The sequence below is a fragment of the Zootoca vivipara genome, chromosome 17 (assembly GCF_963506605.1).
Source record: "Zootoca vivipara chromosome 17, rZooViv1.1, whole genome shotgun sequence".
In the NCBI taxonomy this organism is placed as follows: domain Eukaryota; kingdom Metazoa; phylum Chordata; class Lepidosauria; order Squamata; family Lacertidae; genus Zootoca; species Zootoca vivipara.
The window spans coordinates 9,130,626-9,148,999 of NC_083292.1; the positions used below are offsets into that span (position 1 = coordinate 9,130,626).

At 48.9% G+C, this 18,374-nt stretch overlaps 1 protein-coding gene across 2 annotated transcripts; it reads left to right on the forward strand.

Annotated features, from left to right (window-relative positions):
- The first annotated feature begins 10,331 nt into the window (after positions 1-10,331).
- Positions 10,332-18,322, forward strand: PUS1 (pseudouridine synthase 1). Of its 2 annotated transcripts, none has more exons than XM_035099284.2 (6): positions 10,332-10,384; positions 11,646-11,891; positions 12,667-12,804; positions 13,183-13,285; positions 15,335-16,032; positions 16,278-18,322. In XM_035099284.2, the coding sequence occupies exons 2-6, from the start codon at positions 11,655-11,657 to the stop codon at positions 16,323-16,325; spliced, it is 1,224 nt and encodes a 407-aa protein (XP_034955175.1). In that variant the 5' UTR covers positions 10,332-10,384; positions 11,646-11,654; the 3' UTR covers positions 16,326-18,322. The 2 variants fall into 2 exon arrangements, with proteins under 2 accessions (XP_034955175.1, XP_034955174.1); XM_035099283.2 differs by lacking the exon at positions 10,332-10,384 and adding an exon at positions 10,391-10,617.
- Positions 18,323-18,374: the final 52 nt, after the last annotated feature.

The following is an 18,374-nucleotide window of genomic DNA, read 5'->3' on the forward strand; positions in this document are numbered from 1 at the left end:
GGATCTGCGGGCGGGGGGAGGGAAGAATGGAGGATCCGATGGGTCCTCCGTTCTTCCCTCCTGCTGCCCGACAGAGCCAAAGGCCGGATCTGTCAGGCGGGGGGAAGCAAGAACGGAGGATCCAATGGTCCTCCGTTCTTCCCTCCCACTGCCCGACAGAGCCAAAGGCCGGATCTGTCAGGCGGGGGGAAGGAAGGACGGAGGATCCAAGACTTGCTTCGAATGGCAGCCTCAGAGAGAACTACACCCTACACCTTTTGCGGCAAGGAGGGCATCCTGAAGATTCACGGCGTAGGATTTGCAGCAAGGGACTCCCTTCTGCCTGTGATAGAACTGCCAGCTGAGGGATCAGAATGCTTGCCTCCTCTCCATCTCTCTACTACCTCCATTCCGGTTAACATATTGAGTGTTTGCGCTCTGTGTGCTCTGATATGCAGATCAAGAACAAGTTCTGCGAGGACCTGGACCAGGATGTCAGGAGCCTGCAAACACTTTCTCGGTAGTGGTGCCCGCCCTGTGGAATACCCTCCCAGCAGATGTCAAAGACATAAACAACTATCTGACATTTGGAAGGCATCTGAAGGCAGCCTTTTTTGGGGAAGTTTTTAATGTTTGCAGTTTTATTCTGTTTTTGTGCTCTGCGGGGAGCTGTCCAGAGTGTCTGGGGAAACCCAACCAGATGGGTGGGGTATAAATAATAAAATTATTACTATTACTATTCCTGCTGGGAGAGTTCACACAGCTGGGATAACCGCAGAGGCCCCCTTGGTATCGGGAGCCTGAACAAGAATGGAGAAAGGCTACCTGAACTGTGCTCATACCACAGCCTCTGCGTCACGAACATGTTATGCTCTACCAAGGCAAAACACTCAGTGTCCTGGAGACATCTTAGATGTCAGGTCACTGGCACCAGCGGGTCTGGATTGTCACCAGGCGAGTGCACTGAACTGTGTTAATGCCACACGGTCGACCACAGCACTGACTGCGATGTGGTCGACCGTGTGGCGAGCAAAAAGGACCTCTAGCCAATTGTTGGCAGTTAGAATCAGCTGCACCAATATGAGATGAGGGACACCTGGTTTGCTGGTAGGGAAAAGGATCTAGGGATCTTAGTGGACCATAATCTTAGTGGACCATGAACTGATGCAGCAGCAAAAAATGCTAATGCTATTTTAGGCTACAACAACAAAAGTGTCTAGATCAATGGAAGACAATAACACAAGGAAATTCAAAACAGTAACAATTTATTGTGCAATTATTCAAAATACATTAAAATATTTATTTTTATTCCATGCTCTTCCAGTTCTCTTTCTTCTTTTCACCAATCGGTGAAATTCCGTCTCTGCCTTCAATCAGCTCGAGACCGAGACACGTGGAGTTACACAGGGAGCAGATCATATATCCTAAGGAATGGGAAAACCCAAAATTCCGTGAGATCTTTTGAGGCAAAATAACGTTTACAATTTTTGGATCTTTCTCTGTCCCCTGCCCTGCCCTGTCTTTCGCCAAAACAAAGGTGGCCACCCTGTGCCCAGGCAGCAAGACAAGACCCCCCTCTCTCTCGGCCTCCCTGAGGTGGTCCAAAGGAAACAAGAGCAAGGCATAAGGCCCCAGCTTGGCTGCAGGAGTTGCCAGAAGGAGGTCTACAAAATGCCATCCAACCATCTTAGGGACTCCACACTGCATCTGTGGAGGGTTTACTCTGGAGCCTTTCCTTCTCCTGAAGCCATCCCATGAGGCAGCAGAGGTTTAGAATCAGAGTTCTCCTCCATGGGCTCCCTTCTGGGGGGATGAGCCCCATCACACCCATGTGAGGGATCCCCTGTTTCCCACCCCTCACTGCTTTAGCAACAGAGGCTCTCCCTGTGCTTCTCTACAAACAGGAGAAAAACCTCCAGTGTCCAAATTGGACTTGACTCCAGAGTACCTCAGGCACTGCGTTCGAAACCTACTGCCACCAGTGGGGTCTCCCTCCCTGGGATCCCTACTGCTACAATGTGCCTCTCCCTTAGGCAACTATGTGGCTCCTCTGGCTTCGCTAACCAGCCCTTTCGCTAACCAGCCCAGGAGAAAAAGCAAACAGTTTCCTTTTCCACAGGAAAGCTTTGTTCTCGCCTCTTTGTCACACCTCTGAAGGTACTGAGACACTGCCGAGTCAGTGAAGGTTTAAGCACATTTAACTTTATTATTTAACTTATAAACATGAATATCTCTGGTTCTTAGAAGCACATACAGTGGTGCCTCGCTTAACAAACGCCCCGTAAGACAAAATTTTCGCTTAAAGAAAGGATTTTTCTAGCGGAGGTTGCCTCGCTAGACAAATTCATTTTACGAAAAATTCGTCTAGCAAATCACGGTTTCCCATAGGAATGCATTGAAATTCAATTAATGCGTTCCTATGGGCAATTTTTTTTAAAAAAAAATATCAATGGCATTCCTATGGGATTCGCTAGACACATTTTTCGTTATAAGAATAGACCCGTGGAACGAATTAAATTCGTCTAGTGAGGCACCACTGTATCTTCTTTTCATATAACACAGACTTGTTAGTACAGCTCCTGCATCCCTCTCTAACATTCTACTCCAACTGCCAACTCCCAACTGCCTTTCAACGGTTCTTCCCCCTCCATTTAGAATGCCATCTAGTTCCGCCTCCCAGGGACAGAGGGTGGAAAGAGGCCAAGGCACAAACAGCTTTCTCTAGATCTCATCCGCTCCATCTGCCGAAGCCTGTTCTCTGACCGAGGGGAAAGTCCCTCACCCACCGAGGGTTTGAGACCCTCCCCTGGTTCCCTGGCCTCTTCTCCCTCTGACTGCTCAGCCTTGTGCCCCCACCCCTTGGCCTCTGTATCTACAAGGCAGCTTCCCCCTACCTGATCTGGGCCCACAGCCACTGCTTCACTTCTGCCCCCACGAAAATATGGAAAAGGAGGTCCTGCTGCCATCATTCTGTCACCTGCAAGAGAAAAAAGGACGCCAGGAGTGCCTGCTTCTCTCACAAATGAAACAGGGCATCTCTAACTACAGATGGGCTTTTGAGAAAGTCTTACCTGCTGAAAGCCCGAAGTCCACACTACCTATAAGTCTTCGATGATGATGTCATCTGGATGGAAGAGAATGAGAATGAAAATGAAAATGAGATTTTCCCAAAGGCCTTTCCCGCCCCCATCCTTCAGTCAAAGGTCCAAGGTTGGAAATGTAGCTGGAGTCAGTCCGGACGCTGCCCTCCCAGGCCAGGTGGGAAAGGCCTGCCAGGCAGGTGAGCTTTTGAGAAAGTCTTACCTGCTGAGTTCATTTGGATGTTGGCCTCTCTCTGGTGTCTGCACTGCCTATAAATCCTCAATGACAATGTCATCTGGATGGAAGAGAATGAGAATGAAAATGAAAATGAGATTTTCCCACAGGCCTCCCCCCCCCCTGCTTCAGTCAAAGGTGGGAAAGGCCTGCCAGGCAGGGAGCAGGACCTGCAGGACTCCCAGCAAGAAGACATTGGAGGTGGGTCTTGGGCAAATAAGGGACAAGGTAGTGTGCTGTCTCCAAGGTGTGGGGCTCACCTTTCGGCTTCAGGCGGAAGCAGGCCAGGTCCAGACGAACTACCGTCATCTGCAGAGGAAAGAAAAATCGGGGTCAGATGGCAGCAAGAGAGCACAGAAGCAGCGCCAAGCCAGGAAGGACGGGTCTCCCTCTGTCTTGGGCCCAATCCCTTGTTCCAGAGATCTTCCCTGGGTCCTGCAGCCTCCTGGGCAAAGGTGGAAGGGCAGCAGCAGGAAAGGGGGCAGGAAAAGCCTCTGGCCTCACCCTGGCCCCCAGTGACACGCATCGCATCATCTGCGTTAAAGGTCTCTCACGGATGTGCTCTTGGAGGGATGGAAGAAAACACAGGAAGGAATAGAAGAAGGTGAGCTACTTACTTGGAGGTGGGGAAATTTCCGGGCAACGGCCAGCAGCAACGAAATGCCGCTGGCCACTTGTTTTTGAGCCTCCCCACTTTCCCCCAGGGCGTATCCTCGCAAGTCCTGCAGGAGGAAAGAGCGTCTCAGAGTCAGGGGCCAGTCTGGTCTTGGACCAAATTGAGGGCCAAACAGGCTCTGTGCCCCAGAAATGGGGCAGCCCGTTGGGTAAGGGATGGGGGGGGGCAACCCTAAAACCACCCCTGATGCCATCGGGACACTTATGCTTAAAAGTTGCAGGAGGGTGCCAGGATTGGGGGCTTCCATAAGGAGACTTCCTAGGAGGAGACGGAAGTGGCGCTTCAGCTCCTGCGGGAAAAGAGAGAAGAGAGTTTGAATGTTGGTGAAATATGATGATGAAGAAGAAAGAGCCATGCAAAGGGAATTCAAGACAAAGGACATACCTCTCTTTCCTCCTCCTTTTCTGGGCCCTGAAGAACTGCCTCCATGGTCCTATGGAGGATCGCACTGATCATGTCACAGCTGAATTTGGGCCTCATGGTACTGCAGAGATGAAAGCGAGAGGGTTAGACGCTTCCTCCTCCGAGTCTCCCCTGGAGTTCTGCCCCCCACCCACCCTCCATCCCAAAGACCCCACTCACCTTAGCTGGAGGAGGGCCTCCAAGGCAAGGGCCAGGGTCAGGGGGCGATCCCTGAAGTGCTCCAAGGGCCCCAAGATGTCCTGGAAGAGAACAGAGGAGGAAAACCAGCTCTTTCTGGGGCCTCCAGAGGACAGCTCCAACCCCCAAGAACAGGCTTGGCTGTCCAGGGGACCCTAAGGCGGCAGGGTCCTCCTCTCCACAGATGAACAACCCCTTCCCTAAAGGCCCTCCTTCCCCCCACCTCCCTGCGGGGGTCCCTCACACCACCCCTCACTCACCAGAATGGCTTTGGCCGTCTCCTGCTTGGAGCACTTCAGGGTTCGCAGCCTCCTGAGCTCAGCTGCCTGGCAGCTCTGGATGACCCCGAGGATGTATACTTGCTCATCCACAAGCAGCTGAAATGCAAAAGTCAGACTGTCAGTTCCTTGTGAGGGGAGGGCTTCTCTGCATCTGAGAGTGCAGAGTGGGGGGCAGGTCTGAGGGATCCAGTCCCTGTTCTAGTTTTCTGCAATACTCACCCCTGGGGAAGGGATGTGGAACCGCAGAACTGCAAAAAGAAGGACATGCGAACAGGTGAGTCTGTCCCTGAGCCCCTGGCAAGCCTATTCCAAGAGATTTCTCCTGGATTCCAAGTCCTACTGCAGAGGTGGGACATCCCCAGGCCTTGGGGGCCAATCCTGGCCTCTTTTCCCCAGAATGTGGCTCCCCAGGGAAGGTGCCCCTCCTGCTTTCAATTGCCCCCCAGACATGCCCCCCAGCCCACCCCCCTGCTTCATTCATTGGACCCCACAAAATGGGTTGGCCGCTGGGGGGAGGGGGTTCCAGCCACTGGCCCAATGGAGCTTGGGTCAGATTCAGCCATCTGGCTCTTTCCATCTTTTGACTAGCTCCCCCCCCCATGCCAATTCCTGCCCTTCTCTGTCCAACAAAGGAGGGCCACTTGCTCACCTGGTGCCACGGGCTGCTCTGGGCTTTGCTGGGGGGCCACCCTGTGGCAGCGCCGAAACAGGCGCCTTAAGCACCTGATCCTAGAAGAGATGAGCGGAGAGAGCGACTCAGACGCCGGCAGCCCCAATTCTTGTGTGTGAGGAGGGGTGTCAGGAGAAGACAGGGAACCACCACCAAATGGGCAGAACAGAAATACGTATGTGGAGAGGGGAGAGCGTTGGGTCATTCATTAACAATGTTACCAGAATTTATGGAAAGGGGGGGGGGTTCACCCTCCAACAGGAACCGTACCCCCCTCCAACTGTAGCCCAAATCAACAGCTTCACTTCTGCAAATGTCCCCACAAAACACATCATCCTGACACAGCCCTTTCCTTTTTCCATTCCAAAGGCTCCTGTAAATAAGGCGCTCAACCAATCTGCTCAGACTATCCAAGTAACTGTCCAATAGCAACCAAGGAGCACCGCTAAACAGCGCCCCCCCCCCCAGCACAAAGCACACAGGCACTGCAACTGCCGACCAGCCGTGGCCTCTGCTCTACAAATAGGAATTCCCACTGGGAAAAGGGAAAAGTCAGAACCAGCCATGAAAACCGTTCTTGGTCCATTGAAACTAGTCTTTTGTGTTTCAGTCTAGGCTCTTGTACTACCAATCCAGCTGTAGGCTTCTGAAACATGAACCACTTATAAACGCCATCTCCAACGCCTTGAAAGATTCCATCAATGGTGTCCCCACGACTCACCCCCACCCCCAGCCCCCGGAGATGAAGAGAAAGGGAAGGAATGCTACTTACAGCCTGCCCATTTCGTCCACGAAAAGATCCCACCCTCCTCACTAAAGTAACTAGCTATCTAAAATGCCCACCCAAGCCTAAATCTGACCCCAACCCCAACCCCTGCCCTAAGTCTACACCTAACCCCCGCCCTAACCCTACACTTAACCCTAACTACTCTATGTACAAAATATATACCAACTATGCACAGATGTGCACAAAAAACAAAGAACAAAAAAATAATATAATAAAGAACAAAAAATAAAAGAAAATAAATAAATAAAAGTGTTAAAATCAAATAAAATCAAAATAAATCAAATAAAGGTAAGAAATCAAATAAAAGTAAGAAATCAAATCAAAATAAGAAACCGGAAAAATAACAACAAACCAAACTCCTCTCCTCTCCTATTCGCCACCAATCACCACCAACCACCACTAACTCCTCTCTCTCTCCTCGCCTCACTACAAACCCACAATGGCCGCCTGCAAGTCAGTGGCTTTTAAAGGAGAAGCAAGAGAAGTCACAAGGGAGGGCTGCACCAATATGAGATGAGGGACACCTGGTTTGCTGGTAGGGAAAAGGATGTAGGGATCTTAGTGGACCATAAGCTTAACATAAGTCAACCTGAAAGTGATGCAGCAGCAAAAAATGCTAATGCTATTTTAGGGTACAACAACAAAAGTGTCCAGATCAATGGAAGACAATAACACAAGGAAATTCAAAACAGTAACAATTTATTGTGCAATTATTCAAAATCCATTAAAATATTTGTTTTTATTCCATGCTCTTCCAGTTCTCTTTCTTCTTTTCACCAATCGGTGAAATCCCGTCTCTGCCTTCAATCAGCTCAAGACTCAAGCACGTGGAGTTACACAGGGAGTAGATCATATATCCTGTTGTTGTTGTTGTTGTTTAGTCGTTTAGTCGTGTCCGACTCTTCGTGACCCCATGGACCATAGCACGCCAGGCACTCCTGTCTTGCACTGCCTCCCGCAGTTTGGTCAAACTCATGTTCGTAGCTTCGAGAACACTGTCCAACCATCTTGTCCTCTGACGTCCCCTTCTCCTAGTGCCCTCGATCTTTCCCAACATCAGGGTCTTTCCCAAGGATTCTTCTCTTCTCATGAGGTGGCCAAAGTATTGGAGCCTCAGCTTCACGATCTGTCCTTCCAGGGAGCACTCAGGGCGGATTTCCTTAAGAATGGATAGGTTTGATCTTCTTGCAGTCCATGGGACTCTCAAGAGTCTCCTCCAGCACCATAATTCAAAAGCATCAATTCTTCGGCGATCAGCCTTCTTTATGGTCCAGCTCTCACTTCCATACATCACTACTGGGAAAACCATAGCTTTAACTATACGGACCTTTGTCGGCAAGGTGATGTCTCTGCTTTTTAAGATGCTGTCTAGGTTTGTCATTGCTTTTCTCCCAAGAAGCAGGCGTCTTTTAATTTCGTGACTGCTGTCACCATCTGCAGTGATCAAGGAGCCCAAGAAGGTAAAATCTCTCACTGCCTCCATTTCTTCCCCTTCTATTTGCCAGGAGGTGATGGGACCAGTGGCCATGATCTTGGTTTTTTTGATGTTGAGCTTCAGACCATATTTTGCGCTCTCCTCTTTCACCCTCATTAAAAGGTTCTTTAATTCCTCCTCGCTTTCTGCCATCAAGGTTGTGTCATCTGCATATCTGAGGTTGTTGATATTTCTTCCGGCAATCTTAATTCCGGCTTGGGATTCATCTAGTCCAGCCTTTCGCATGATGAATTCTGCATATAAGTTAAATAAGCAGGGAGACAATATACAACCTTGTCGTACTCCTTTCCCAATTTTGAACCACTCAGTTGTTCCATATCCAGTTCTAACTGTAGCTTCTTGTCCCACATAGAGATTTCTCAGGAGACAGATGAGGTGATCAGGCACTCCCATTTCTTTAAGAACTTGCCATAGTTTGCTGTGGTCGACACAGTCAAAGGCTTTTGCATATATCCTAAGGAACGGGAAACCCAAAATTCCATGAGATCTTTTGAGGCAAAATAATGTTAACAATTTTCGGATCTTTCTCTGTCCCCTGCCCTGCCCTGTCTTTTGCCTGGCCCCTCCTGAGTGGTGATGCTCCTCTGTCAGAACTCGGAGGCACCTGCTGTTCCGCCTGCAGCTGGGCTGCATCTTCCTTTCACATCCCTCTTCCTGCAGCCCCATTCCCCAAGGGAGACCACCCCCACATCCTTCAAGGCAGGCTAGGCATCTCCATAGCGCAGGATTGGACCATCTGCTTGGCATGCACGTCTTCCGTCCGGGGGGCTGGGAATGTGTCCCCCCCCCCTGAAATCCTGGAGAGCTGCTGCCAGTCGGTGCAGGCTAGTGGAAGAAATATATTGAACAGCTGGAAAGTGAGCAGAGAAGGGTGACCAGGATGATGAAGGGTCTGGAAACCAAGCCTTATGAGGAACGGTTGAGGCAGTTAGAAACCAAGCCTGATCCATATTATCGATAACATTAAACAGAAGTGTGCGTGCAAAAAAAAAAGGGAAAAGGGAGGGAAACTATTTTGCAAAAAGTTTATGATGGAAACTTAGAGCTGACTCTTCCCATCCTTTATTATTTATGGAGTGAATAGTGCAGTTGTTTTATAAGGGATTATTTTTTTGACCGGAATGTAATTGAAATTCATATGATTTTGGAACGCAGAAATCATCATCATCAACCATCAATTCTTGCACATGGGAGGCCACCTAAATTATAGAATTTTGTATTTGAACAATTGGTATTAGTAATTGTATTATAATTTGGTATTGTTATAATGAGGCTATTATTGGATCGAAACTGAAAATTAATAAAAAATTATTATCGAATATGTTAGTCCCTTTTATTGCTTTGCCAGTGCTTGCCATTTGCTAATCAGCATGCAAATCATATCCAATTGTGAATCATTCAATCAGTCCTATTTTACTGGATTTTGTGTGAATTACCATATATTCAATTTTCTATTTCCCCTTTTCTGTATACATTCTGTATTGTTTGTAATTCCATTTCATATCATCTCCATTTATCATTTCTATTAAGCTTTGTATAGCAACAGAGCCAAGAGATTGGTTTTTTCTGCAAACCCCCCCCCCCAGGCTGAAGGGGGAGGGGCATCAAATTCCCCACAGATTGATTGGGGGACGGGACCCTGTGGATTTGTGCTTTTTATCAGATGTGCAGAATGCTCTAATCCCAAACTCTCTAGCCCTACGACTGGTTCTGCCATGATAAATCCATTGGTTTCTAAGGTGCTTGGTGGCTCTTTTTCTACGTTTGCTGCCGGGGGTGGGGCTTAATAATTTCACTACCCTTCTGCACTCTGTGAATTAAGCAGGCCATGGATTTGCAAGCATTTGTAACTTCTGCCACATGATTTTCAGGTGGAGCTCAAATTGGGAGAGAAAGGGGGAAATGCAGCCTGCTCTTTCTACCGTATGTGGGTGGGACATTTGGTCCTGCATGCAAGTTTAATGGTGGGCCATAACATTCAAAGCAGGCACGTGGGGGACCTGTCTGGCCTAAGTGGGGAAAGGAACCATCAAATTTGCTCAGCAGTGAAATTGACCTCATAAAACCTCTCTGGCATGGGAGCACATGAATTCCAGAGCCAGGGGCGCATGGGGCACATTAATGCTTCACAGTCTGTTGTTTTTCTGCTGAATTCACATTTGGAAATATGCCCAGTTGCAAAGAGCACATACCTGCTTGTTTCCAAAGGAGTGCTCAAATAAATTAACAAGTCCTCAAACAGGCAGGCCTTTTCCAGTCCCCACCTCAGAGAGTCTCAAAGCGCGAGGAAGCCAGGGCAAATTCTGGCAACTTGGCTGAGTGTCCTGGAGCATGCACAGAAATCCTTGACCTCCAAGGGGGGGTGTAGCCTTACAAAGACCGCAGGAACCCGGAATCCCCTCCCCCCCCGCGGCGCGCTCCACCCCGCCAGCTGCGGGCTCCTCCCCTTTGCGAACCCGGCGCGCTGCTATGCTCTGGCAACGTTTCGTCCCTCCGCGGCTGCCGTAGTCGGGCGCCGCCCCTGCCGCCCCTTCCCTTCGCTCCCACGTGGTTCCAGGGCAGGAGCAGCTGCGGCGCCTGAGTAAGTGACCGGAGCGGAGGGCAGGCGTGGGGATCAGGGCGTCCCTCCTTCCTCCCTGCCTGCCTCCCTCGGTGGAGGAAGGAAGAGAGAGGGAGAGGGACCTCGGCTGCGCCAACCGGATGCATGCGTTGCTCAGTCGTATGCCTTCCTTAGCCTGGCTGGGGTCGGGGCGTCTGGCCGCTCATTCCCTCGGGAGACCAGCCAGGGGCTGGCGGCTGAACGGCATGGCTAGCGTAGGTATCTCTCTGGATCTTCGTCCCTTGGAGGTGGTGGCGGCGGCGGCGGCCCGGGAAAGCTTCCTTATAATAGGGCTTTTATCAGCTGGCGATTCTTAGGAAAGGAGTTAACTTCAGGGCGTTGGAAACGGCCTTGATGCGGAGCTAGCTCAGGACTGCCTCCTCTTGTAAGGTTTGAGAGAGGGGAGCTGGAGATGCCACGGGGGGGGGGCGTTCTGCACCGTCGTCATCCTTCTTGTTGTTGTTCATTAAATTTCTATACCGCCCTTCCTCCGAAGATCACAGGGCGGTTTACGAAGATACAAATAGTCCTACCGCATAGCTGCCAAGTTATCCCTTTTTAAAAGGGATTTTCCCTCATGCTGAATAGGCTTCCTCGCGAGAAAAGGGAAAACTTGGCAGCTATGCTACCGTAATAACAAACCCAATCCATACAGGGGGGAAAAGATTCCGTACAGCTACAAAGATAACATGCATGCCAAGCAGATGCTCATGTCACTGGGCTAAGCTTTTGCCTATGCAACGTGGTGTTTCCGTTGGTTTATATTCAGTTCTTTTTTAAAAAAGTGTATTTTTAACTCTTCGTCCCCTGAATTGCAGGGATTCTTCTGTTGTTGGTGCATTACCTGATCTTCAGAGATGTGCATTGTGAGCTGCGCCAAAGTTGCTCGTTTTAGCTCGGCGTATGGCATTGCATTGAATGATGGTGTCTGTATACTGTACTGTACATATCTATATGTGAAGCAGAATTCAAACTCCACCAAGCAAAACTGGGGCTCTTGACACTGTTGGCTGCCAGGTCTGCGGAGCGAGCTTCATGGCAAAGTCAAGGATTCATTGCTCCAATATGGCCCTTAGGGATTCTTATTCTGAGCAATCTTTGCCAGATGAGAGGAAAAATCCAGCCAAGGGGGGAAATGTATTGATTTTGAGTGATTGATTCCATATCTGTGTAAACAAGGTTTCTATGGCTGACGTGCCCGTTAAATGAAGGACTTAGTGAGCTTTTGGGTGATCTCTTCTAGTGCTTTGCAATGGCCGAGGAGTTGAGGACCGTGGCCAGCAACCAAGCCAAGAGGCTGAAGAGCAGCTGCAGCAACAGCAACATAGAGGAGGCAGCGGAAGAAGTTGGGAAGCAGGAGGAAAACGGGCATGAAACGAAACGGTTCAAGACCAGTGGGGAGGAGGTGGAGGACGGGGTGAAGAGGTTCCCCAAAAGGAAGGTTGTGCTGCTGATGGCATATTCAGGGAAAGGCTATCATGGGATGCAGGTGAGTGGCTCAGGCACTTTTACCTGTGAAATGGCCTACCATAGGGTGTGTGTGTGTGTGGAGTTGCCAGGCTAATTTGTCATTGGCCTTTGCTTAGGCATGCATGTATGAGAAGAGGATGGGGATTGGTGGTCTTGCTGTTGCTGCTGCTCTGTTTTGTTCACCTATTTATTTATTTATTTATTTAAAGTGGTGGGGAGCCACTGGCCCTGCAGATCTTTGAGGCTGGTGGGAATCGTAGTCCAACGACATTTGGAGGGCCAAAGGCACCTCACCCCTGCCCTATGATTCACACAGGTGAATACCACTTGCTTCCCTCTGTGCTATAGAGGGAGCCTTCACTGCCTTTGTGACAGTAGAATTTGAACCCAAGGCTGCAGAGCGGAAGAGAAGCAGGGCCACTCCCATCTCGCCTCCCTTGGGAGACCATGTGCCTTTGGGTCCCCTCTCAGCCCCCACTTTTAAGACTTGGTGTCTCAGTTTGCTTTCCTCCCTTCTTCCTCTCCATTACTCTCCCCCCCCCCCACGTGCCATGTCTTCTAGATTGCAAATCTGAGGGCAGGGACTAGCCCACTACTGATGTTTGCAAGTTCTTCTTTTTAGCGTAAGGGCAAGCTAAGGAAACCAGGCCACTTGCCACGTTAACTCTTTTCTTCGATCCATCCCAGGCGCTTGTACCTGGGCTGACGTCTTGATCCTTAGCTCATCCTTTGTAGCAGCCAGGCAGCTCCAGCTCTGGTGAGTGAGGTGCATTCAATCTTCTTTTTCATTCCAGCGCAATGTGGGGAATGCTCAGTTCAAGACGATTGAGGATGACTTGGTGTCAGCCCTCATTCGATCCGGCTGCATCCCGGAGAACCACGGTGAAGACATGAAAAAGATGTCTTTCCAGAGATGCGCCCGGACAGACAAGGTGATGCGGTTTTGCGTGTGCGAATGGGAGTTTCAACAGCAGGGAGTGTTGGCATTGTGGATTGCAGCCCTGGGAAGCTCCTGCCACACAGTGTAGAAAACACTGAGCTTGGTGGGCCAATGGTCTGACTCTGTATAAGGCAGCTTCTTATGTTTCTATATGTGGCACGCTAACGCATATGTAAGGTTCATGGTCCCCAGGTTATGGTTCGGCATAGAGACCCTTGCATTCTTCAACTCAGTTCCGTTTTGTTTGCTTTCAGATTATACTAACTTCCTGAATCCGTGCTTAGGACCATTAGTCCATCACTGTCTGATGGAGACTTTTCTGGTTTCCTCCCCCCTGTTGATTTTAATCCCTACCTGTTGATCCACGCAGGGTGTATCTGCAGCTGGGCAAATCGTGTCGCTGAAGGTCTGGTTGATAGAAGATATCTTGGAAAAGATAAACCACCATCTTCCTCCTCATATACGAATTCTAGGTAAGGGAGTAAATAACAGGAGCTGTTGGTTGTGGGCCTCAATCTTGGTGATCTCACCTTTCAATCCTTCATAAGCAGAGCAATAGGGATGAGTCCTTCTCGCCAGCTTTTAAATGGATAGGCGAGGTGGGCCTTAGTGTTGCGGGTGCTTTGAGTTAAGCTCTGTGACATCAGAAGACCCCCTCCTGTCCCCCAGGTGCAGGAGTAGCCAACCTGGAGCCCTGCAGATGTTGGACTCCAGTTTCTATCAGCCCCAGCCAACATAATCAGTGGTTAGGGATGATGGGAGCTCTCATCCAACTCCTTGACTACCTGGCTCTTCTGGAAAGACTTCAGAAGGGACCTAAAATTAATTAGGAACACCACGTTTCCTCATTGGTATCCACATGAGAACAGGGCATTTTAGAGCTCGTTAGATGACCAAAATCTTGCCAGCTTTCTTAAGAAATGCCTTTACTGAGTTGCGTTTCCAAGTGATGCTCGCTGCAGTCTTGGATGGCCGCTATAACTAAGTTCCCATACACAGACAGACTTTGTGTTTGTGGTCAACCACAGGTGGAAGACATCACTCATTCTCTGTTAACCTGCCCCCTTCTATAGGTTTCTGAAACCTTGGTTCTCAGGGACAGCTCAGTCGGTAGAGCATGAGGCTCTTAATGTCAGGGTCGTGCGTTTGAGCCCTCTGCTGGGCGAACAGTTGCTGCAATGCAGGGGGTTGGACTAGATGACCTTCGTGATCCCTTTCAACACTGAAAAAGCAGAAAAAAACCCATCATGGCAGAAAGGGTTTGGTTTCTTTTTAGTGACAGTAATATCTTCGTCAGCGACACAGGTGGCACTGTCTAAGCCACAGAACCTAAGGCTTGCCGATCAGAAGTTCGGCGGTTCGAACCTCCGCGATGGGTTGAGCTCCTGTTGTTCGGTCCCAGCTTCTGCCCACCTAGCAGTTCAAAAGCACGTGAAGTGCAAGTAGATAAATAGGTATCACTCCGGTGGGAAGGTTAACGCTGTTTCCATGTGCTGCTCTGGTTCGCCAGAAGCACCTTAGTCATGCTGGCCACATGACCCGGAAAAACTGTCTGTGGAGAAACGCCGGCTCCCTCGGCCTATAGAGCGAGATGAGCGCCGCAACCCCAGAGCCGTCCGCGACTGGACCTAATGGTCGGGGGTACCTTTACCTTTATATCTTTGTAACACACAAAGTAACCTTTTCTGCATTGTTTACAAAAAATATCAGGAAAAGGGGGTTAGATAAAATCGCTATAAATTGTTTTGATGATTCGGAGTTTCAATCTGAGATATAAGCCTCTCTCTTTTACATCATTGAATGTTTGTGTATGTATTGCATTATTTTATTAATCCTATTGCTGCAAGTTTGTCATGGCCTTTGGCTAGAACAATAAACTACTGAACTGAACTGGCTACCCATGGCCCTTGAAGGTTAGCAGAGGCAGGGTCTTTGGCAAGCAGTCTCTCCCCCCTCCCCCGCTTTCCCCCACCAGTACCAATGTTACCCATGACCTGGGGTGAGTTGGAATTTATAAGTAGGCCCTTCCACTTAGATGGGAGAAGCTTATTTGCCAGGCCAAAATGATAATTGTTGATTGTGAACAGCGCAGCAGCCAAGAGATGCCCAAAGTTGTGCCAAGCAGGATGCACTTCCTTGTGTAGTCAGTTCCACCCCCTCCTCCCCGCTAAAAATAAACCCCAAAGAAGCTGGAATGTGAAAAGGTTTGCCACCTGTACATTTTGAAGCCTCGGTGTACTGAGAAATTGCAGAGTTCCATTAAGCCGAAACTGTGGACCCCTGAACCTAAAGCAGGTCTGGGGGAGCCTGTGATCCTTCTGATGTTGGGACTCCAGCTCCCATCGTCCTCTGCAAGGATGGACAATGGTCAAGGATGATGGGAGCTGAGCTTCAGTGACATTCGGAGGATGACAAGTTCTGCCCCCCCATCCCCGTGCTTAGGTATCCTTGGTCCACGGTTCACCTACAGCTTGATGGGATTGTAAAGATTCTGTTAATAGAACATGCGTGTTTTAATCTAGGACTGAAACGGGTCACAGGAGGGTTCAATTCCAAGAACAAATGCGATGCCCGGACATACTCTTACATGTTGCCAACTTTTGCCTTGGCACACAAAGACTGTGACCTTCAGGACGACACGTACCGCCTGAGCACTAAGACGCTGGAGACTGTCAACAGCCTTCTGGCTTGCTACAAGGGGACGCACAACTTCCACAACTTCACCTCTCAGAAGGGACCCAAAGACCCCAGCGCCAAACGCTACATCATGGAAATGTACTGCGAGGAGCCCTTTGTGAGGGAAGGCATGGAGTTCGCCGTGATCAAGGTGAAAGGGCAAAGCTTCATGATGCATCAGATCCGGAAGATGATTGGGCTGGTGATCGCCATTGTGAAGGGCTTCGCTTCCGAGGCCATCATGGAGCGTTGCTGGGGGGAGGAGAAGGTGGACGTCCCCAAAGCCCCGGGGCTGGGCCTGGTTTTGGAGCGGGTTCACTTTGAAAAGTACAATAAACGTTTTGGGAACGATGGGCTCCACGAGGCCCTGGAGTGGGTGGAAGAAGAAGAAAAGATTGCTGCTTTTAAAGAGCAACACATCTACCCCACAATCATAAGCACGGAGAAGGAAGAGAAGTCCATGGGGAGGTGGGTGGAGACGCTCTCCAACCACGACTTCAATTCCACTGTCTCGAGGGCACCGGTGGACAACAGAGATTTGAAGGTAACCCCGTTGGTGGCCATCACTGCATTCCAAAGTTTAACAATGTGCAGTGTGAAGAAGTGTTTTTTTCCACCTGCCGTGTTTTACCATGAGTTCATTGTTTTTCCATGAGTTCAAGTTCTATGAGTGTGGGAGGAAAACCTCCCTGGATCCACTTTCTCCATGCATTCTGTAATTTTTAAATCCGTGTTTATGAACGCCACTGACAGTTGTGCTTACGCTGTTTCTTTCTCTCCCTTTTCCAGAGTGATGATCCTGAAGGCAGCGATGGATGCGGAGATGACTCGGACTGAACTGAAATCCGCTCCAGAGGGCAGAAATATACCGGCACGTGGGTTGCCCCACACCATTCTGGGAAACTTCTGCTCGATAACCTTGGGGTCATCTCTCAACTGGTGGTGCTCATCTGCTTGGTTGATGAGCATTGCCCATGACGGAACACCAGGTCAAGCTGTGAGAAGAGAAGAAAAAGGACCTTTAGAGCAACTCTGTCTACAGTTACTGGATGGGAAATAATGTCAGCTGGAGCCAATAGTGCATTAATTATGCTTTACAAAAGAATTATGTCATTTTTACTATGTCCAATGCACAATGGAAAGTAATTAATAATCGGACTCTTAAGACAATGGAAAGGTTTTTTAAATATCATTTCCCCCTCCTTTTTAAAATGAAGGCCAAAATTTCTTCCTTCTTTCTTTTGGGCTTTTTCTGATTGTACTTCATTCCAGCTCAGCTTGCGGAAGGGGAGACAACCCCTTCCCTTCCTTAGCTTGCTATGTCTTTGCCTCTGGTGTCCCAGGAGACAAAATAGATTCTCTGAACAAAATCTGACTGGAATATCAAAATTTTCTCTTTCTCTCCTTAAAAAAATGAGCTACTTGTGTCAGAGGGCTTTAAATTGTCTCTGGTTTTTGTTTCCTTTTTTGAAAATAAAATAAAGACTTCTCGTGGCACAATTAGAAAAGAAAAATCATCCCTATGTTTTCTGTGTATGAAATAAAAGACCTTAAGATTGTGAGAAGAGCCATCATCCTGTTCTCACTGTGGCCAGCCAGACTCTTGTGAGAAGCTTAAAACTAGGACCCGAATGCAACAATGCTCGCTCCACTTGTGATTCCTAAAAACTGGTACCCAGCAACACATTGCCTCTGACAATGGAGGGAGAACATTGACATGACATGTGTGTGTAATAATAGTAAGAATGGAAAGCTTTCCTGCCCTGATCCTAGGTCTGCAGTCATATAGTGCCTGGGTCAGTGACTTAGGGGTCAAAGTTCTGTGTAGATCTCCCCCTCCATGGGCAGAGAGGGGAAGTTGCATCTGGAGCGACAGGTGCCCCATCTTCCTTTATTTCATCACATGAACACCACACCAGCTTTAAAGTGGGATACGCGGTTCTCCTCCAAGTTAAATCGTTGCAACAATGCTGAGAGACAATGGCTGTCCCAAGGAGACTGTGAGCTTCCTGGCTTGAGTGCAAATTTGGACTCTGGTTTCATAGATCCTAGTTCAGCATCCTAACTGCTACACTGCACAGGCTCTCAGTGGGATCTTGCTTCAATACTGGCAATGGGGAAGCTTCCTCCTTGACACCTGAAGGCAGAAGGCTTTGCACAAACTTTGTGACTGTATCACTAACTGCTAAGCTGCAGTGGTCATATACACAAAGCACTCTTACACAACCTGAACAGTCACCCTAAGAAGAATACTAAGAACCAGTGGTTTCCCCCCCCCTTAAAAATGTTTAGGGCTACTCTCCTTTTCCTACTCGTATTGAAATATTGCCCCTCAATGAGGCCAAACTTAAGATTCACAAAATGTTTAGGGGTATGTGCCCCCCCCCAGAAAAAAAACAACTGCTGAGAACTGTAGTTTACTCCACAGTGCTACAGTTCCCAGGATTCTTTTGTAAGGCTTTAATATTGTGTGCTTTAAGATTGTGCTTTGCATGCAGCCAAAATATGTTTTCTCATTTATATGTGCGACTTTCACTTCAGAGGAGGTAGGGATCTGTGTCTGAAAGTGAAGTGTGGTGTCGAGGTTGAGGATAGGTTTGCAGAGGCCCACGTTTAAATTGTTCTTTGGCCAGCGACTCCACTGAATTTTTTGGGGTTGGTTGCTATTTCTCAGCCTGTCCTTCCTCACAGAGTTGTTGTGGAGGACAGCAGAGTAGTTAGTAGTAAAGTGGGTGGGTGGGGGATTAGTGGTCCACCTTCAAAGTTTGCTTTTCAAAGATTTCCCAAGCAGCCTCACAATAATTACAACTCCCATGATTCTTTCTCTCTGTGAAATAGCCCTGTCAGTTGTTTTTCATCTGAATATATACTGCAGCGGCATTCAAT

Bases quoted from the DNA above. Each gene is read 5' to 3' on its own strand.
- PUS1 (XM_035099283.2), top strand. From the start codon at position 10,504: ATGCATGCGTTGCTCAGTCGTATGCCTTCCTTAGCCTGGCTGGGGTCG. The intron at 10,618-11,645 runs GTAGGTATCTCT...GATCTCTTCTAG, and splicing joins GGCTGAACGGCATGGCTAGC to TGCTTTGCAATGGCCGAGGA. The intron at 12,805-13,182 runs GTGATGCGGTTT...TGATCCACGCAG, and splicing joins GATGCGCCCGGACAGACAAG to GGTGTATCTGCAGCTGGGCA.